A 12,025-nucleotide genomic window follows, 5' to 3' on the forward strand; every position below is an offset into this window, starting at 1 on the left:
GAGCTCATGGGCCCCATATGACAAAAAATGGCCTAGAGGGCCAACCGGTTGGCCATCTTAAACTAGCCAGCCAGCCCGCTGGCTAGCCCATTTTGTTTTTTTTCCTTCTTTTCTTTTCCACTTGTCCAGCACAGTTTTTTTTTTGTTTTTTTTTTTGTTCTTTCAGCCCACTTTAGGGCTTTCAGGCCACTTTAGGTTTAGGGTTTAGGAACTTTTTTGATCCCAACCCACTTTTTTTTTTTTTTTTTTTTTTTTTTAATTCTAATTTTTTCCTAAACCATTTCTCACATATTTTTCATCATTCCATATTGTCTTACCTTATTTTATTCAATTTTTCACATTCCATACTATAGCCTTTGGTCCTCGGTTGGAGATGGTTTTTGGTAACAGGACTAAAACGAACCTTCAGGGCACCATCTCTAACCAAAGGGTCCAAAGAGCCGAAAATAGCCTGAAAACCATCTCCAACCAAGGGCTAGGTCAGAGGGCTCGTGGGCCGCACAGAATCTGAAAGGGCCAACCGGTTGGCCACTTTCAGCCAGCCAGCCCACTGGCTAGCCCAATTTCAAATTTTTGTCCATTGCCCAGCCCATTTTAGGGTTTAGGGCTTAGTTTTTTTTTTTATAGTCCCAACCCACTTTTTGTTTTTATGCCCAACAACCTTTTTTTTTTTTTTTTTTTTAAAAAAAAATTTCCTACACCATTTCTCAAATATGTTTCACTATTCCATACTATCTTACCTCATTTTATTTCAATTCTTCACATTCTATACTATAGCCTTTTAGCGTTGGCGATGATTTTTTGTGGCACGACTAAAACAAACCCTATTACTATTTGGCCCTCAGTTGGAGATGGTAATTAAGGAATATGGTCATGCACTGTTCATTAAAATATTAATTTCTTGGAGGGCCAGAGGGCTAAAACGAGTCATATAGCTAGCCTTCGATTGGAGATAATCTGATGGCCTGGCCCGAGGCTAGTTGGCTGACTCATTTGAGCTAGCCGGTTGGCCCTTTGGCCCTTTTTTATCCACGGCCCACTAGCCCTTTGGCCTAGCCCTCGGTTGGAAATGGTTTTCGGGCTATTTTCGCCCATCTGGCCCTCTAGAACCTTCGGTTGGAGATGGTCTTTACTGAAGGCTGGCCAGATGGCTTGTTTTAGGCCTCTGGCCCTCTAATAAATTAATATTTTAATGAACAGTTCATGGCCGTATTCATTACCATCTCCAACCGATGGTCAAAGGGTTATAGCATGAAATGTGAATAATTGAAATAAAATGAGGTAAGATAGTATGGAAGAGTGAAAAATATGTGAAAAATGGTGTATGAAAAAATTAGAAATTAAAAAATAAATAAATAAATAAATAAAAGGCTACTAGGCATAAAAACAAAAAATGGGCTGGGACCATAATAAAAAAATAATTTTAAAAAAAAAAAAAAAAAAAAAAAAAAAAACTAAGCCTTAAACCCTAAAGTGGGTTGGGCAATGGAAAAGAACAATAAAACCAAAAAAACAAAAAAAGAAATTGGGCTAGCCAGCGGGCTGGTTGGCTGGCTAAAAGTAGCCAGCTGGTCGGCCCTTTAGCCCTTTCAGATTTTGTGGGACCCACGAGTCCTTTAGCGTAGCCTTTGGTTGGAGAAGATTTTCGTCCTATTTTCGTCCCTCTGGCTCTCTAGACCCTTCGGTTGGAGATGATCTAAATTCCTGACCTATAGCAGCTAGAGTTGTCCAGTATAACTCCAAATTCATCTTCTTTCTTCTTTCCGCTACCTTCAGCTTGGTCTGCAAAAACTACTTCTGGTTCAGAATGTTCTAGCTTCAAACTTGCTAGGTCTTCTTCTATACAACTTAAATCTGTAAAGCTATTATCTGGAAAATTATATCCGTCTCCATCTAGATATTTCTAACTTGGTTCATACTCTTATATGTATGATCAGGCGGTTTGATTTTAGCATCTATTCCTCTAAGTGATTCCATCGTTCCATGTAAATCTGTGATGGTTTTATCAAATTTAACCTGCATGTAATGTATAGATTCTGCAAGTCTTTATATTTTCAAGCTTTTCTAGTCTTAAAGCTAGACCCACAAAAACTTGGTCCATTTGTTCTTTAGTGGCTAAAGTGTTTACCATTCCGTTTATATCTGGAAATTCAGCACTCTCATTTCTTTTAACAATTTTCTTTATAACAGAAATTTGTTGTTCTAACTCAGTAAATCTTTTGATGCTTATATCATGTTTAGAATTTACTTTTAGACTAGCAATTTGTTGCTGAATCCTATAAGTCATACAGCCAACAAAATTTAACTGACCTGTCACGCTGATATTTCCCAGATCCATACCTGGTACTCCGTGAGGGTAATGCCATGAAAATTGTGCGTCCTTACAAAAACTGCACAACTTTTTACGAAGGTAAGTATCTCTTTCATCCAGAGGTCTTTCCGAAGAGAAGATCTCCTTCAGAACTTCCTTAAACGCAACAAAAGTCGTAGATTAAGATCAGGAATATTATATCCTCCTGGACCATAACGTCTTCACCTGAAATACAGCCGTCAGGTGCAGGTAAACACACTCTAGGACCTCTAGGATTAAGATAAGAAATTAACATCATTTCCCATTGTATTTAAAAATTACCTCACTGTTTGTTATTGAAATTGAAATTGTACTGGACTCGGGGATCTCGATCTCAAAGCCGGCTGATAGAAGGTTTCAGGAATAAGCTTCTTGCTCCATCAACTGATGATTTGAAATGAGAAGAGAAGACTTATAAAGGCCTTCACCGAGAAGGCATCTTTACCGACACTCACACATGGCCACTTAGACTGGTGGACCATGACTCGTACAAAAATAATTGAGAGGCCCTCTCAATTATTCAACAAAATACAATAAATCAAGAAAAAGTGGTTCAGAACACTGAGAACCCCAAAAAGAAAACTAAAATGCATTCCATGTTCAAAAGTGTGATTTTTTTCCCGTAAAATATCTCAAGTGTTTCCGACGTGGAAGTAGATGATTGGCTGTGATATGATAAGAAGTGTGCGATCCTGAACCGTTGGAAACACCAATTAAACCTCATGCTCGTAATCACCTCACCACTTCGAAACCAGAAAGAAAGAGAGAAGGAGAAATGGCAACCACCAGTACAGTCGCCGGAGTGAGCCTCTCCACCCCAAGGGCAGTGTTGTCAAAAGCAACAGAGGCACCGAGGGCATTTCAATCACTCAACATCCCCACCTGGAGAAGCTACTCTTCCGTTGGCCGCCGCATGACCATGGTAAGGCCAGTAAGCGCAGCACCAGATAAACTGTCGGAAAAGGTGGCGGAAAGCATCAAGAGCGCCGAGGAGAAGTGCTCGGACGACCCGGCAAGCGGGGAGTGCGTGGCGGCGTGGGACGAGGTGGAGGAGCTGAGCGCCGCCGCCAGCCACAAACGTGACAACCAGAAAAGTTCCGACCCCCTGGAGACATTCTGTAACGACAACCCCGAAACCGACGAGTGCCGTACTTACGACAGCTGATCGATGGATCTCAATCTACCTATGCCTTGGCCCGGCTTTGAGGTTGTCGTGTTTTAGATTTCACAGTACTTTCTCTGTCTCTGTTTATGTTAATTAAGATGGACTAAAAGCTGTTGTTGGGATATTGTCATGAAAAACCTATTTTGGAATGTTTTTTATAATTATTTTGCATGATGATATGATACAGTAGCATGTTATAATATATATGTTTAACATAAATTGGTGATTACTTTATCAGCTTCCAAATATTATAAAGAAGCTTTGCCTTTATTACTATTTGAATCTCATATTTCATTTGTGGAAAGGGATTTTAATTGCATTTTAAAATAGAATTGTTATTGTCATTCCAAAAATCTTATTCTACACTCCAAACTTTATATATTTGGAAAAAAAAAATACACTTGTGAGGAGTGTAGAGTTAGATTTTTGAAATGCCCAATAACAATTCCCTTTTAAAAATATTGATCTTGTCAATTATCAATTAAATACTGGACGTATTATCGAAGGGCCGGGTATAAGTAATGAATCAGGAACTTAGAATAGGGAAAATAAGAAAAAAGAACCGGAACGATTAGTTCTCAGGTTGGTCCAATTCTTGATGTCCAGGTATTTTGTCATGGATTTTTGATAATCTGATTTTATATGCAGGGGGAATTAGGAATTGAAATGATTGCCATGCTCATATTTTAGTACACACCAGAAAATTAAGAATTCGAAGTCTCCCAGTTCTTATACTGTGTAAGTAAGCATGATTTAAAGTTGTATTCAATAGTTCACTACAGTCAGCCAAAATGATTGACAATCTATTGTGAAACTCATTACAAATATATATGTACTATCTTGTTTTTATGAGAAAAAAACTTGCACGATACGAGTGCACTATTACGTAGTTTCCTGTGCAAGGACATGTGTTAGGTTTTTTTATTATATGTCATTGTGTTGTTGATAAGAAACGCCACTATGATGATGAATGGAATTAAAAATAAGGCCCATCTATGTAGAGACTTGGTTGTGCAACTAGACCAACTGTTCGTGCGCAACGCATGGATGAACCATAGGTTATTGGGGTGGTGACTGGAGCATCATGCATAGCATGTGGGAGTTGTGGGACAACCCTCCCCCAGTTTCCGGTTTTCTGTTGCTTTTGCTTGGGACTTTGTCCAAGCTCATTGGGAGGTTCATTATTTTTCACTAAACACACGTTAACTATAATATTAATATGAAGTGTGGTTTAATCTTATGATTATGTAGGCTGTGTGCTTAAAAAATCGATGGCAGACGTGAATTAGATCAATTAGCCGTATCAATCTTGATTAATAGGCTGTGCCCCTGGTACTCGAGTGCAAGTTTGTATCACCGGAGTGTAGTTTCGAATATCATCTTAAAAATATAGATAATCAAACCTATTATGGAGGTTAAGCGTTTGGGAACAATTTCAATTACCAACAAAAAGAGCAACTCTGCACATTCCACAGCTAACAAGCACCACAAACATTTGATTTATACAGACAAAATGAACAACATTGTACACACGGTTCGGTTCCAAGTTCCAACAGCAAACCCAAATGTACTGCTAATCCATCATGAAACAAGCTTGTGCAAAGACACTGACTACCAACAACTATTAATTAAAGACACCAAAAACAACTGAGGCTAACATCAACCCAACAACTAAAATCGAAATCAAAAGACGAACACCACCAAAACACTGACAGACAGAAGCGATGAAGATCGTCATCAAATGAAGAACATGCCGGAGGAGGCCGGGATGGGCTGCGACGGGTAGGGGCGCTGCCATGGCTTAAGCAGAGGATCATGCATCTCGGGGATGTCGACCGAGAAGCCGCTGACCTCTTCGAATATATGGAGGACCGAGTTTAACGACTGCAGTCGATCGGTGAGCTCCATTGCTTGAGCTCTCAGCACATTGTTTGCAGACTCTATCTCATTGTAGCTCCGCTCCCTGGCATCGACTGTCTGCCGAACCTGATTGTTCGACATCTCCAGACGGGTGATCTCAGTCGTCAAATCATCAATCTGCTTCTGCTTCTTCATCCTCGAACGCCTCGCGGATTCGCGGTTGGACAGCATCCTCTTCCTCTTCTTCTCGTCCACCGTCGCGGACCCGTCGGATCCTGAGCTAGATTGGCGCTGAACCAAAGACATTTCTTCCTTTCTCCGGGTAATATACCCAAGAATTGCAAAAATTAGGAATTGATGTTTGTTACCTAAATTAGATTAGGGTTGAAAGAATTGGGGCGAAAATAAAATTAGGATTGGGATTCGAATTGGAGGCAAGGAATTGATGCGATTAATTCATGAGAAAACGTAGAACCAGTAGAGGAAGACAACGGAGAACGAGTGGAGCAGACGGATACGATACATAATGTCATAGAAAGACTAGACCCATTGATTTAGATTTCTACGAACCCAGAGTTTCCAGGCCCCCAAATCAGATCCGATCGAATTGGATTTCAAGAACCTCAAAAAACCAAAGTTGAACCTCAGATCTAGAATCCGATCAGAGATTTCGGATCTAACGAAGGAGAAGCAAGCGGAAATGAAAATCTAGAGACAGAGAGAGAGAAAAGGGGGGAAGAGGACTTATCTGAAAGGCAAACGCGCGGCGGAGAAAAATAGGCGAAATGAGACGGAAGGAGAAAGAAGGTTTAGTAAGGTGTGGGAATGGGCTTTTATAGCAGGAGATGGGAGGGTTTGGTGGGTGTAGAAAATAATAAATTAATGACTTTTTTAATAATAACGAGTGCTAAATGCTAATTTGGTGCGTCATGGCTGACGTCAATGGCGAGGACGGCTAATACGTTAAAAAATTATAATAGGATGAACCTAGAAAAAGAAAAATATTATTTTGTTTCTCTTGTCCATTAAATTGTTTATCATTTAAATCACAAAAGGAAAGTTCTCCTTTATTCAGTAAAATTATCTTTTTTTTCGTATTTAAATGGTTACAATTAAATTACGTAAACATCTTGTATTAATTTTTTTGTAAAAAAAGTATATAAAGTGTAAGAGGAGAGAAGAAGAAGAGGGATTTAAAGAGGAGAGAATCCTATGAGAGGGATTTAAAGAGGAGAGAATCCGACTCCAATTTGGTCACCCTTATTTAAGAGAGAGTAAAATTCTCTCCCCTTTTATTCTCATCTCATTCTCTCCCCTCCTTTCACATATTCACTATTAAAAAATTAACATAAAACATTAACGTGGTTTAATCGTAATCGTTAAAATAGAAGAAAAAATAAAAGAAAAATGAGACTAGAAAGAAAGAGAATCTTACTCCATTTAAGGGTACTAAAATTTAGTGATGCGCAAGACTAGACCATTCTGAAACTTATAATACGCATTGCGTATTCAAATTGAATTTTCATTTGTCTTTGTGCATACATGTCACATCCCGGCCCGGAGCGGATCACTTCCCGGGCCCGCTCCACCACCGTAGCACGATATTGTCCGCTTTGGGCTTACCATTCCCTCACGGTTTTGTTTTTGGGAACTCACGAGCAACTTCCTAGTAGGTCACCCATCATGGGATTGCTCTAGCTCCCTTCTCGCTTAACTTCGAAGTTTCTACGGAACCTGAAGCCAGTGAGCTCCCAAAAGGCCTCGTGCTAGGTAAGGATAAGAATATACATTTAAGGATCACTCCCCTGTGCGATGTGGGATGTCACAATCCACCCCCCTTAGGGGCCCGACGTCCTTGTCGGCACACACGCGACCAGGGTTAGGCTCTGATACCAAATGTCACATTCCCGCCCGGGGCGGATCACTTCCCTGGCCCGCTCCACCACCGTAGCACGATATTGTCCGCTTTGGGCTTACCATTCCCTCACGGTTTTGTTTTTGGGAACTCACGAGCAACTTCCCAGTAGGTCACCCATCATGGGATTGCTCTAGCTCCCTTCTCGCTTAACTTCGAAGTTTCTACGGAACCTGAAGCCAGTGAGCTCCCAAAAGGCCTCGTGCTAGGTAAGGATGGGAATATACATTTAAGGATCACTCTCCTGGGCGATGTGGGATGTCACAATACATATTTCTCTCTTAGGAAATAAAATTCCAGTTATCAAATTAGGACAACTAATATACTTGAATAGCGGATTTCTTCCACTAAGGTCACCGGATCAAGTGATCCGGAGCTTTGAAATTTCATCCAATAGTAAATAATTATTATAGCTTTTAAGGGGTCAAAACAGTTGAGCCGTTGGATGAAATTTCAAAGGTCCGGATCATTTGATCTGGTGGTTTTGATGGAAGAAATCTGAATATGATCTCCCCTTTTATCTCCAAGTAAAAAAAAAAAAAATAGAGTATGATTCTCTCCCTTCTTATTTTCATCTCCTTATCTCCCCTCCTCTCACATATTGTTTTTTGTCTTATTGTCTTTATAAAAAAATCAATATAAGATGTTGACGTGGTTAAACCGTAACCGTTCAAATACGAGAGCAGATAAGGGAATAGAGATTAAGAGGGAAGAGAATCTTTCTAAAAAAAATATAGAGACTTGGAAAAAAGGAAAGATTATATTGACGCGGGTCCCAGTCTCATTCAAGCAATCATTTTATTTTGCCTTTGGCCATTTGCCTTTATGGAAGATCTCTTGAAATATTAGCCTAATGGAGCGTAATAATATATATATATAAGTACAGTGCAAGGACAGCTCATTTTTGCTGACGCACCTTGCCATTAATTGCACGGTGAAAAAAGGTAGTTGTACGCGCCATGGCATTATGCTCTGAACATTAGAGCATTTCCAGCGTGTGCTCTCCCCCGAGGGACAGGCCCGTGAACAGTGGCAAAGAGCCCGAGCAACCAAGTCCAGCGTGTGCTGGCAATGGAGCCCGAGCGAGATAGAGGGAGAGGCCCGGCACGAGTTGCCAGCTCGAGAGCCCGAAGGCAACGTGACGTGGGCTGACGTCAGCCATAATATAAAATTAATAAAAATATAAAATATTAATAAAAAAATTAAAAAATTGTAAAACCCAGGCTTCGAACTCAACGGCTCTCGCCGGAGTTCGTCGTCGAGGTTGATGAACACCCACATACAAATGGCAGAGATCTTCCTCCGTCGCAACTGCCGCCGCACCCCACACCGCCTTAGCTCCCACGCACTCGCAATCCTCCTCCTTCCAATGGCGCGCCCAAATCGCACGATTTGGGATTTGTTTTCTGGGGAAAGAGGAGAGAGAGAGAGAGAGTTTGGTTAGAAAGCGGGGAAGATCGGGACCGTTGATGGAGGCTTAGGTAGGTGGGATGGTGAAGATGGAGGAAGAGAGGTGGTGGTGGGGTGGTGAAGATGGAGGAAGAGATGAGGAGGGGTTGGGTGCGTTGGGGGGTTGTGGGGGGGGGGACACGGGTTGAAAAGAAAATGTTTGGGCTTTTGGAATGGTGCCAACGCACCATGTGAAAGAGTAGAAGAAAAATAATAATAATAATAATAATAAAAGGTTTTGGATTGGGATCACCATGTGAAAAGAAAAAAATTAAAATAATAAAAAATGGTACAATGAGACCAATTAAAAATCATATCCGAAATTACAAATAAAATTATTTTGTATTATTTAAAAAAAACTAATATTTTATTGCCTATTGTCATGGTTATTCAAGTACAACGGTAGAGATGCAAAAAGTAGTTATTGTTTATTAAGGGCAGTTACTGTTCACTAGGTGGATTAAATAGTGAATAGCCTGGGGGAGGGTTTCCCACGGTGGAAGTGCTCTTACAGAAGGCAGGAACTTTCTCCTTTTCTATCATTTTATTTTCAATTGTTTTATTTTTCATGCATTTGCTTCTCAATTGGTTTTTTATGAGTAATGCTAGGAAGACTAAATTTAAAAATAAAATTTACAAATTAAATAATGTGCCATCAATAGGAAATGAGCACGCTTACGACTTATCAACGTTTAAGTAATAATTCAATCATTAACTTTCATATCATTTAGTTTACAAAATTTAATCTACAAATTTAATTTCCCTAGCATTACTTTTTTCTTATTTACACATTTAGTTTTCAATTATTTTATTTTAGGGAATAGCAATATTCTCTTTTGGTGAGGAAACATGTTATCTTTCTTATTCTAATGTTTTTATAACAAGAAAATGTTAGGTTTTATTATCGCTAAAGATAAATTTGAACTACATTATTGTAGCTCGTATATTATGAGGCCTAACCCACTCTTCAACTCTCTTAGTGTAGAAAATGTCGTTCGTTCGTTCAAAATGAAAAACAAGCAAATGTTTCCATTTGCTAATAAAATTGTTTTTACAAATCGTATGTTATTAGGTCTCGCCACCAAAGAGACTATCAATAACATTTTTCCACCAACTACTTGTTACCGTTGGCTTATTTTTAGCTACACTTATTAAAACTTAATTTCAATCTCGCTTTTCTCCTTCAAACTCAAAGTCACAACTTTCGTCTCTTAAACTCGATTTTGATCCCATTTTAATCCCTATAACTCAAAATTTGCCACTTTGTTTCCTAAATCTCGATTTTGATCTCACTTGCATCTATTAGCAAAATGACCATTAACACTTGTTTTTACATAGGCTATTGATAATACTTTTGCACGCAACATCGATTACTATTTTTGCATGCAACATTGATTATTGTTTCTATACATTTTTGTACATACTATCATCAACCATTGTACCCCACTATCGTGTATTATGTATGAAGGGAGTGGAACAAATATAAATTCAAGAACTTGTGTCAACTCGATGAGGTGGTTCTCAACTCTATTAAGTACTGGTTTGGTACTAAGGTGATTTTATAAAAAGTGGGTATAAAAAAAAGCTAAACTCAAAAAGGTGTTTAGTAAACACTTAAAAACAACTTATTTTCACAGTTTTTGGTGAAAAAAAACCTGAAAATGTGAAGCAACAAAAATGAGCTTATTCTCACAGTATAGCAGAAGCAGTTTTTTTCAAAGCACAGTAATACCAAACCAGCCCTAAGTCCACTAACTTGAAGGTCGATCATTCTACTACTATTGAGTCTATTTAACGAAAATGGAATATCCCCACATATAATTAGTTTTTGTTGTTGCTTCTTTGGTGCAACTTTGTTGGCATTTTTTTCTTCCGATGGTTGAATTTGTTTGTTGCTTGTTTGTAAAGTCTTTCCTTTGCAATATATTTTATTTTATTTTAGTTTTTCAAAATGAAAAAGGATGTGAAGGTAAAATAACTTTTACTTTGTGTGAAAGATAAGCAACTTAGTTTGACAAAAAAAAAAAAAAAAAAAAAAAGATAAACAACTTATTTTATACATGAACAAATGAACATGGTCATTGTCTAAACCAATAAGGTCAATACAACTTCAAAATTAATCAATTTAACATATACACTTTATGCAACACACAAATTGTATAAAAATGACGTCATAAAAGTCGTTTATTTGTATCGTTAGTGTTAAAATCTTGTATAAGACATTATGGGCTTACTGGCCTTAGATAAACAATTGACTTTTTACTCTTTGGGCTCGGCTCTGCTATAGCTCGGCCCTGCAAATTGTCATGGCCCATGTTAGTGATATTTGACAAAACCCTTCTATTAATAAAACTAAGGTTCTAAAAAACGCTAGACGCTAGTCGGGCGGCAGGCTGGCGCCTAGTGCCTAGGCGGCTAGGCGGGGTCTAGGCGGGCGCCTAGGCGGATTTAGGTAAATTTCTTGTATATCTTGTAAATAAGTGCATATTGACACTTACAAAAAATTAAACTTGTATGAAATCCACGGATAAGATAATAAAAGAATAATAAAATGCAAAAAGAGTATCCAACAAGTCCAAAATTTAAAAACACATTAAGCATATCTATCATAGAACCATAGTGAGGAGTATTGTAGGATGACACATGTACAATAAATTCCCAATTGCAAGCCACACAAAATGCAAAATAGGAGGAAAAATAAGGAAATATAGTAATGTAGATAGGATTTTTTCTTAATTAAAAAAAAAAAAAAAAAAAAAAACCTCCTAGCCTCCTAGCCGCCTAACACTGCCTAGAGCTGCCTAGGGCCGCCTAGCCCACCTAGTGCCTAGCCAGCCTAGGGCCGCCTCACCCACCTAGCCGCCGCTTAGAGCTCACCCGATTTTTCCAACCGATTTGCAAGAAAACGCCTCGGGTCACCAGCGCCTAGGCCGTTTTTTAGAACATTGAATAAAACATTGTAGTTCAAGTGGTTAATAAGATATACTAGTGCACTCAATGTCCTAGATTCGAGTCCTCCACTATCGCTTTGTCTCAACAACCGAAAACTCACATAACAAAACAAATCAACTTAGTCGTCTTCATTTTGGTAACTAACAATTATCAAATATCTTACTTATAACATGGTTTCAAAATTAGTGAAAGTTTTGAATGAAATCATGTTGCTTATATCTAAACGAGTGATATATCCAAACAAATATACAGAGAAGGAGGCTCAAGAGTCAAATCGATTCTTTAGTGTTCCAAATGGTTTTAGGAAAAAAATAGTGAGAGTTATGAGGTGATT

The 12,025-nt window shown here is 38.7% G+C and overlaps 2 protein-coding genes and 1 long non-coding RNA gene across 4 annotated transcripts; 1 reads left to right on the top strand and 2 right to left on the bottom strand.

The window, feature by feature from the left end:
- Positions 1-704: 704 nt before the first annotated feature.
- On the bottom strand, positions 705-2,763 carry LOC137714885 (uncharacterized). 2 transcript variants are annotated; one of them, XR_011065480.1, is made up of 3 exons: positions 2,633-2,763; positions 2,311-2,536; positions 705-1,782 (listed from the first exon to the last, which is right to left on the bottom strand). It is a non-coding gene; the product is annotated as an uncharacterized lncRNA (long non-coding RNA). The 2 variants fall into 2 exon arrangements; XR_011065479.1 differs by having other exon boundaries at positions 1,357-1,782; positions 2,341-2,536.
- Positions 2,764-3,054: 291 nt separating this feature from the next.
- LOC137714884 (calvin cycle protein CP12-1, chloroplastic-like) lies at positions 3,055-3,744 on the top strand. The gene has a single exon (XM_068454044.1). It carries the CDS (start codon positions 3,126-3,128, stop codon positions 3,513-3,515), a length of 390 nt encoding a protein of 129 aa, XP_068310145.1. The 5' UTR covers positions 3,055-3,125; the 3' UTR covers positions 3,516-3,744.
- Positions 3,745-4,991: 1,247 nt separating this feature from the next.
- On the bottom strand, positions 4,992-6,185 carry LOC137714883 (bZIP transcription factor 53-like). Its single transcript, XM_068454043.1, has one exon. The coding sequence runs from the start codon at positions 5,679-5,681 to the stop codon at positions 5,253-5,255; it is 429 nt and encodes a 142-aa protein (XP_068310144.1). The 5' UTR covers positions 5,682-6,185; the 3' UTR covers positions 4,992-5,252.
- Between the last annotated feature and the right edge of the window lie 5,840 nt (positions 6,186-12,025).

The sequence above is a fragment of the Pyrus communis genome, chromosome 14 (genome assembly GCF_963583255.1).
Source record: "Pyrus communis chromosome 14, drPyrComm1.1, whole genome shotgun sequence".
Taxonomy (NCBI): Eukaryota; Viridiplantae; Streptophyta; class Magnoliopsida; order Rosales; family Rosaceae; genus Pyrus; species Pyrus communis.

Excerpts from the sequence above, each read along its gene's own strand:
- LOC137714884 (XM_068454044.1), top strand. The coding sequence starts at position 3,126 with ATGGCAACCACCAGTACAGTCGCCGGAGTGAGCCTCTCCACCCCAAGG.
- LOC137714883 (XM_068454043.1), bottom strand. The coding sequence starts at position 5,681 with ATGTCTTTGGTTCAGCGCCAATCTAGCTCAGGATCCGACGGGTCCGCG.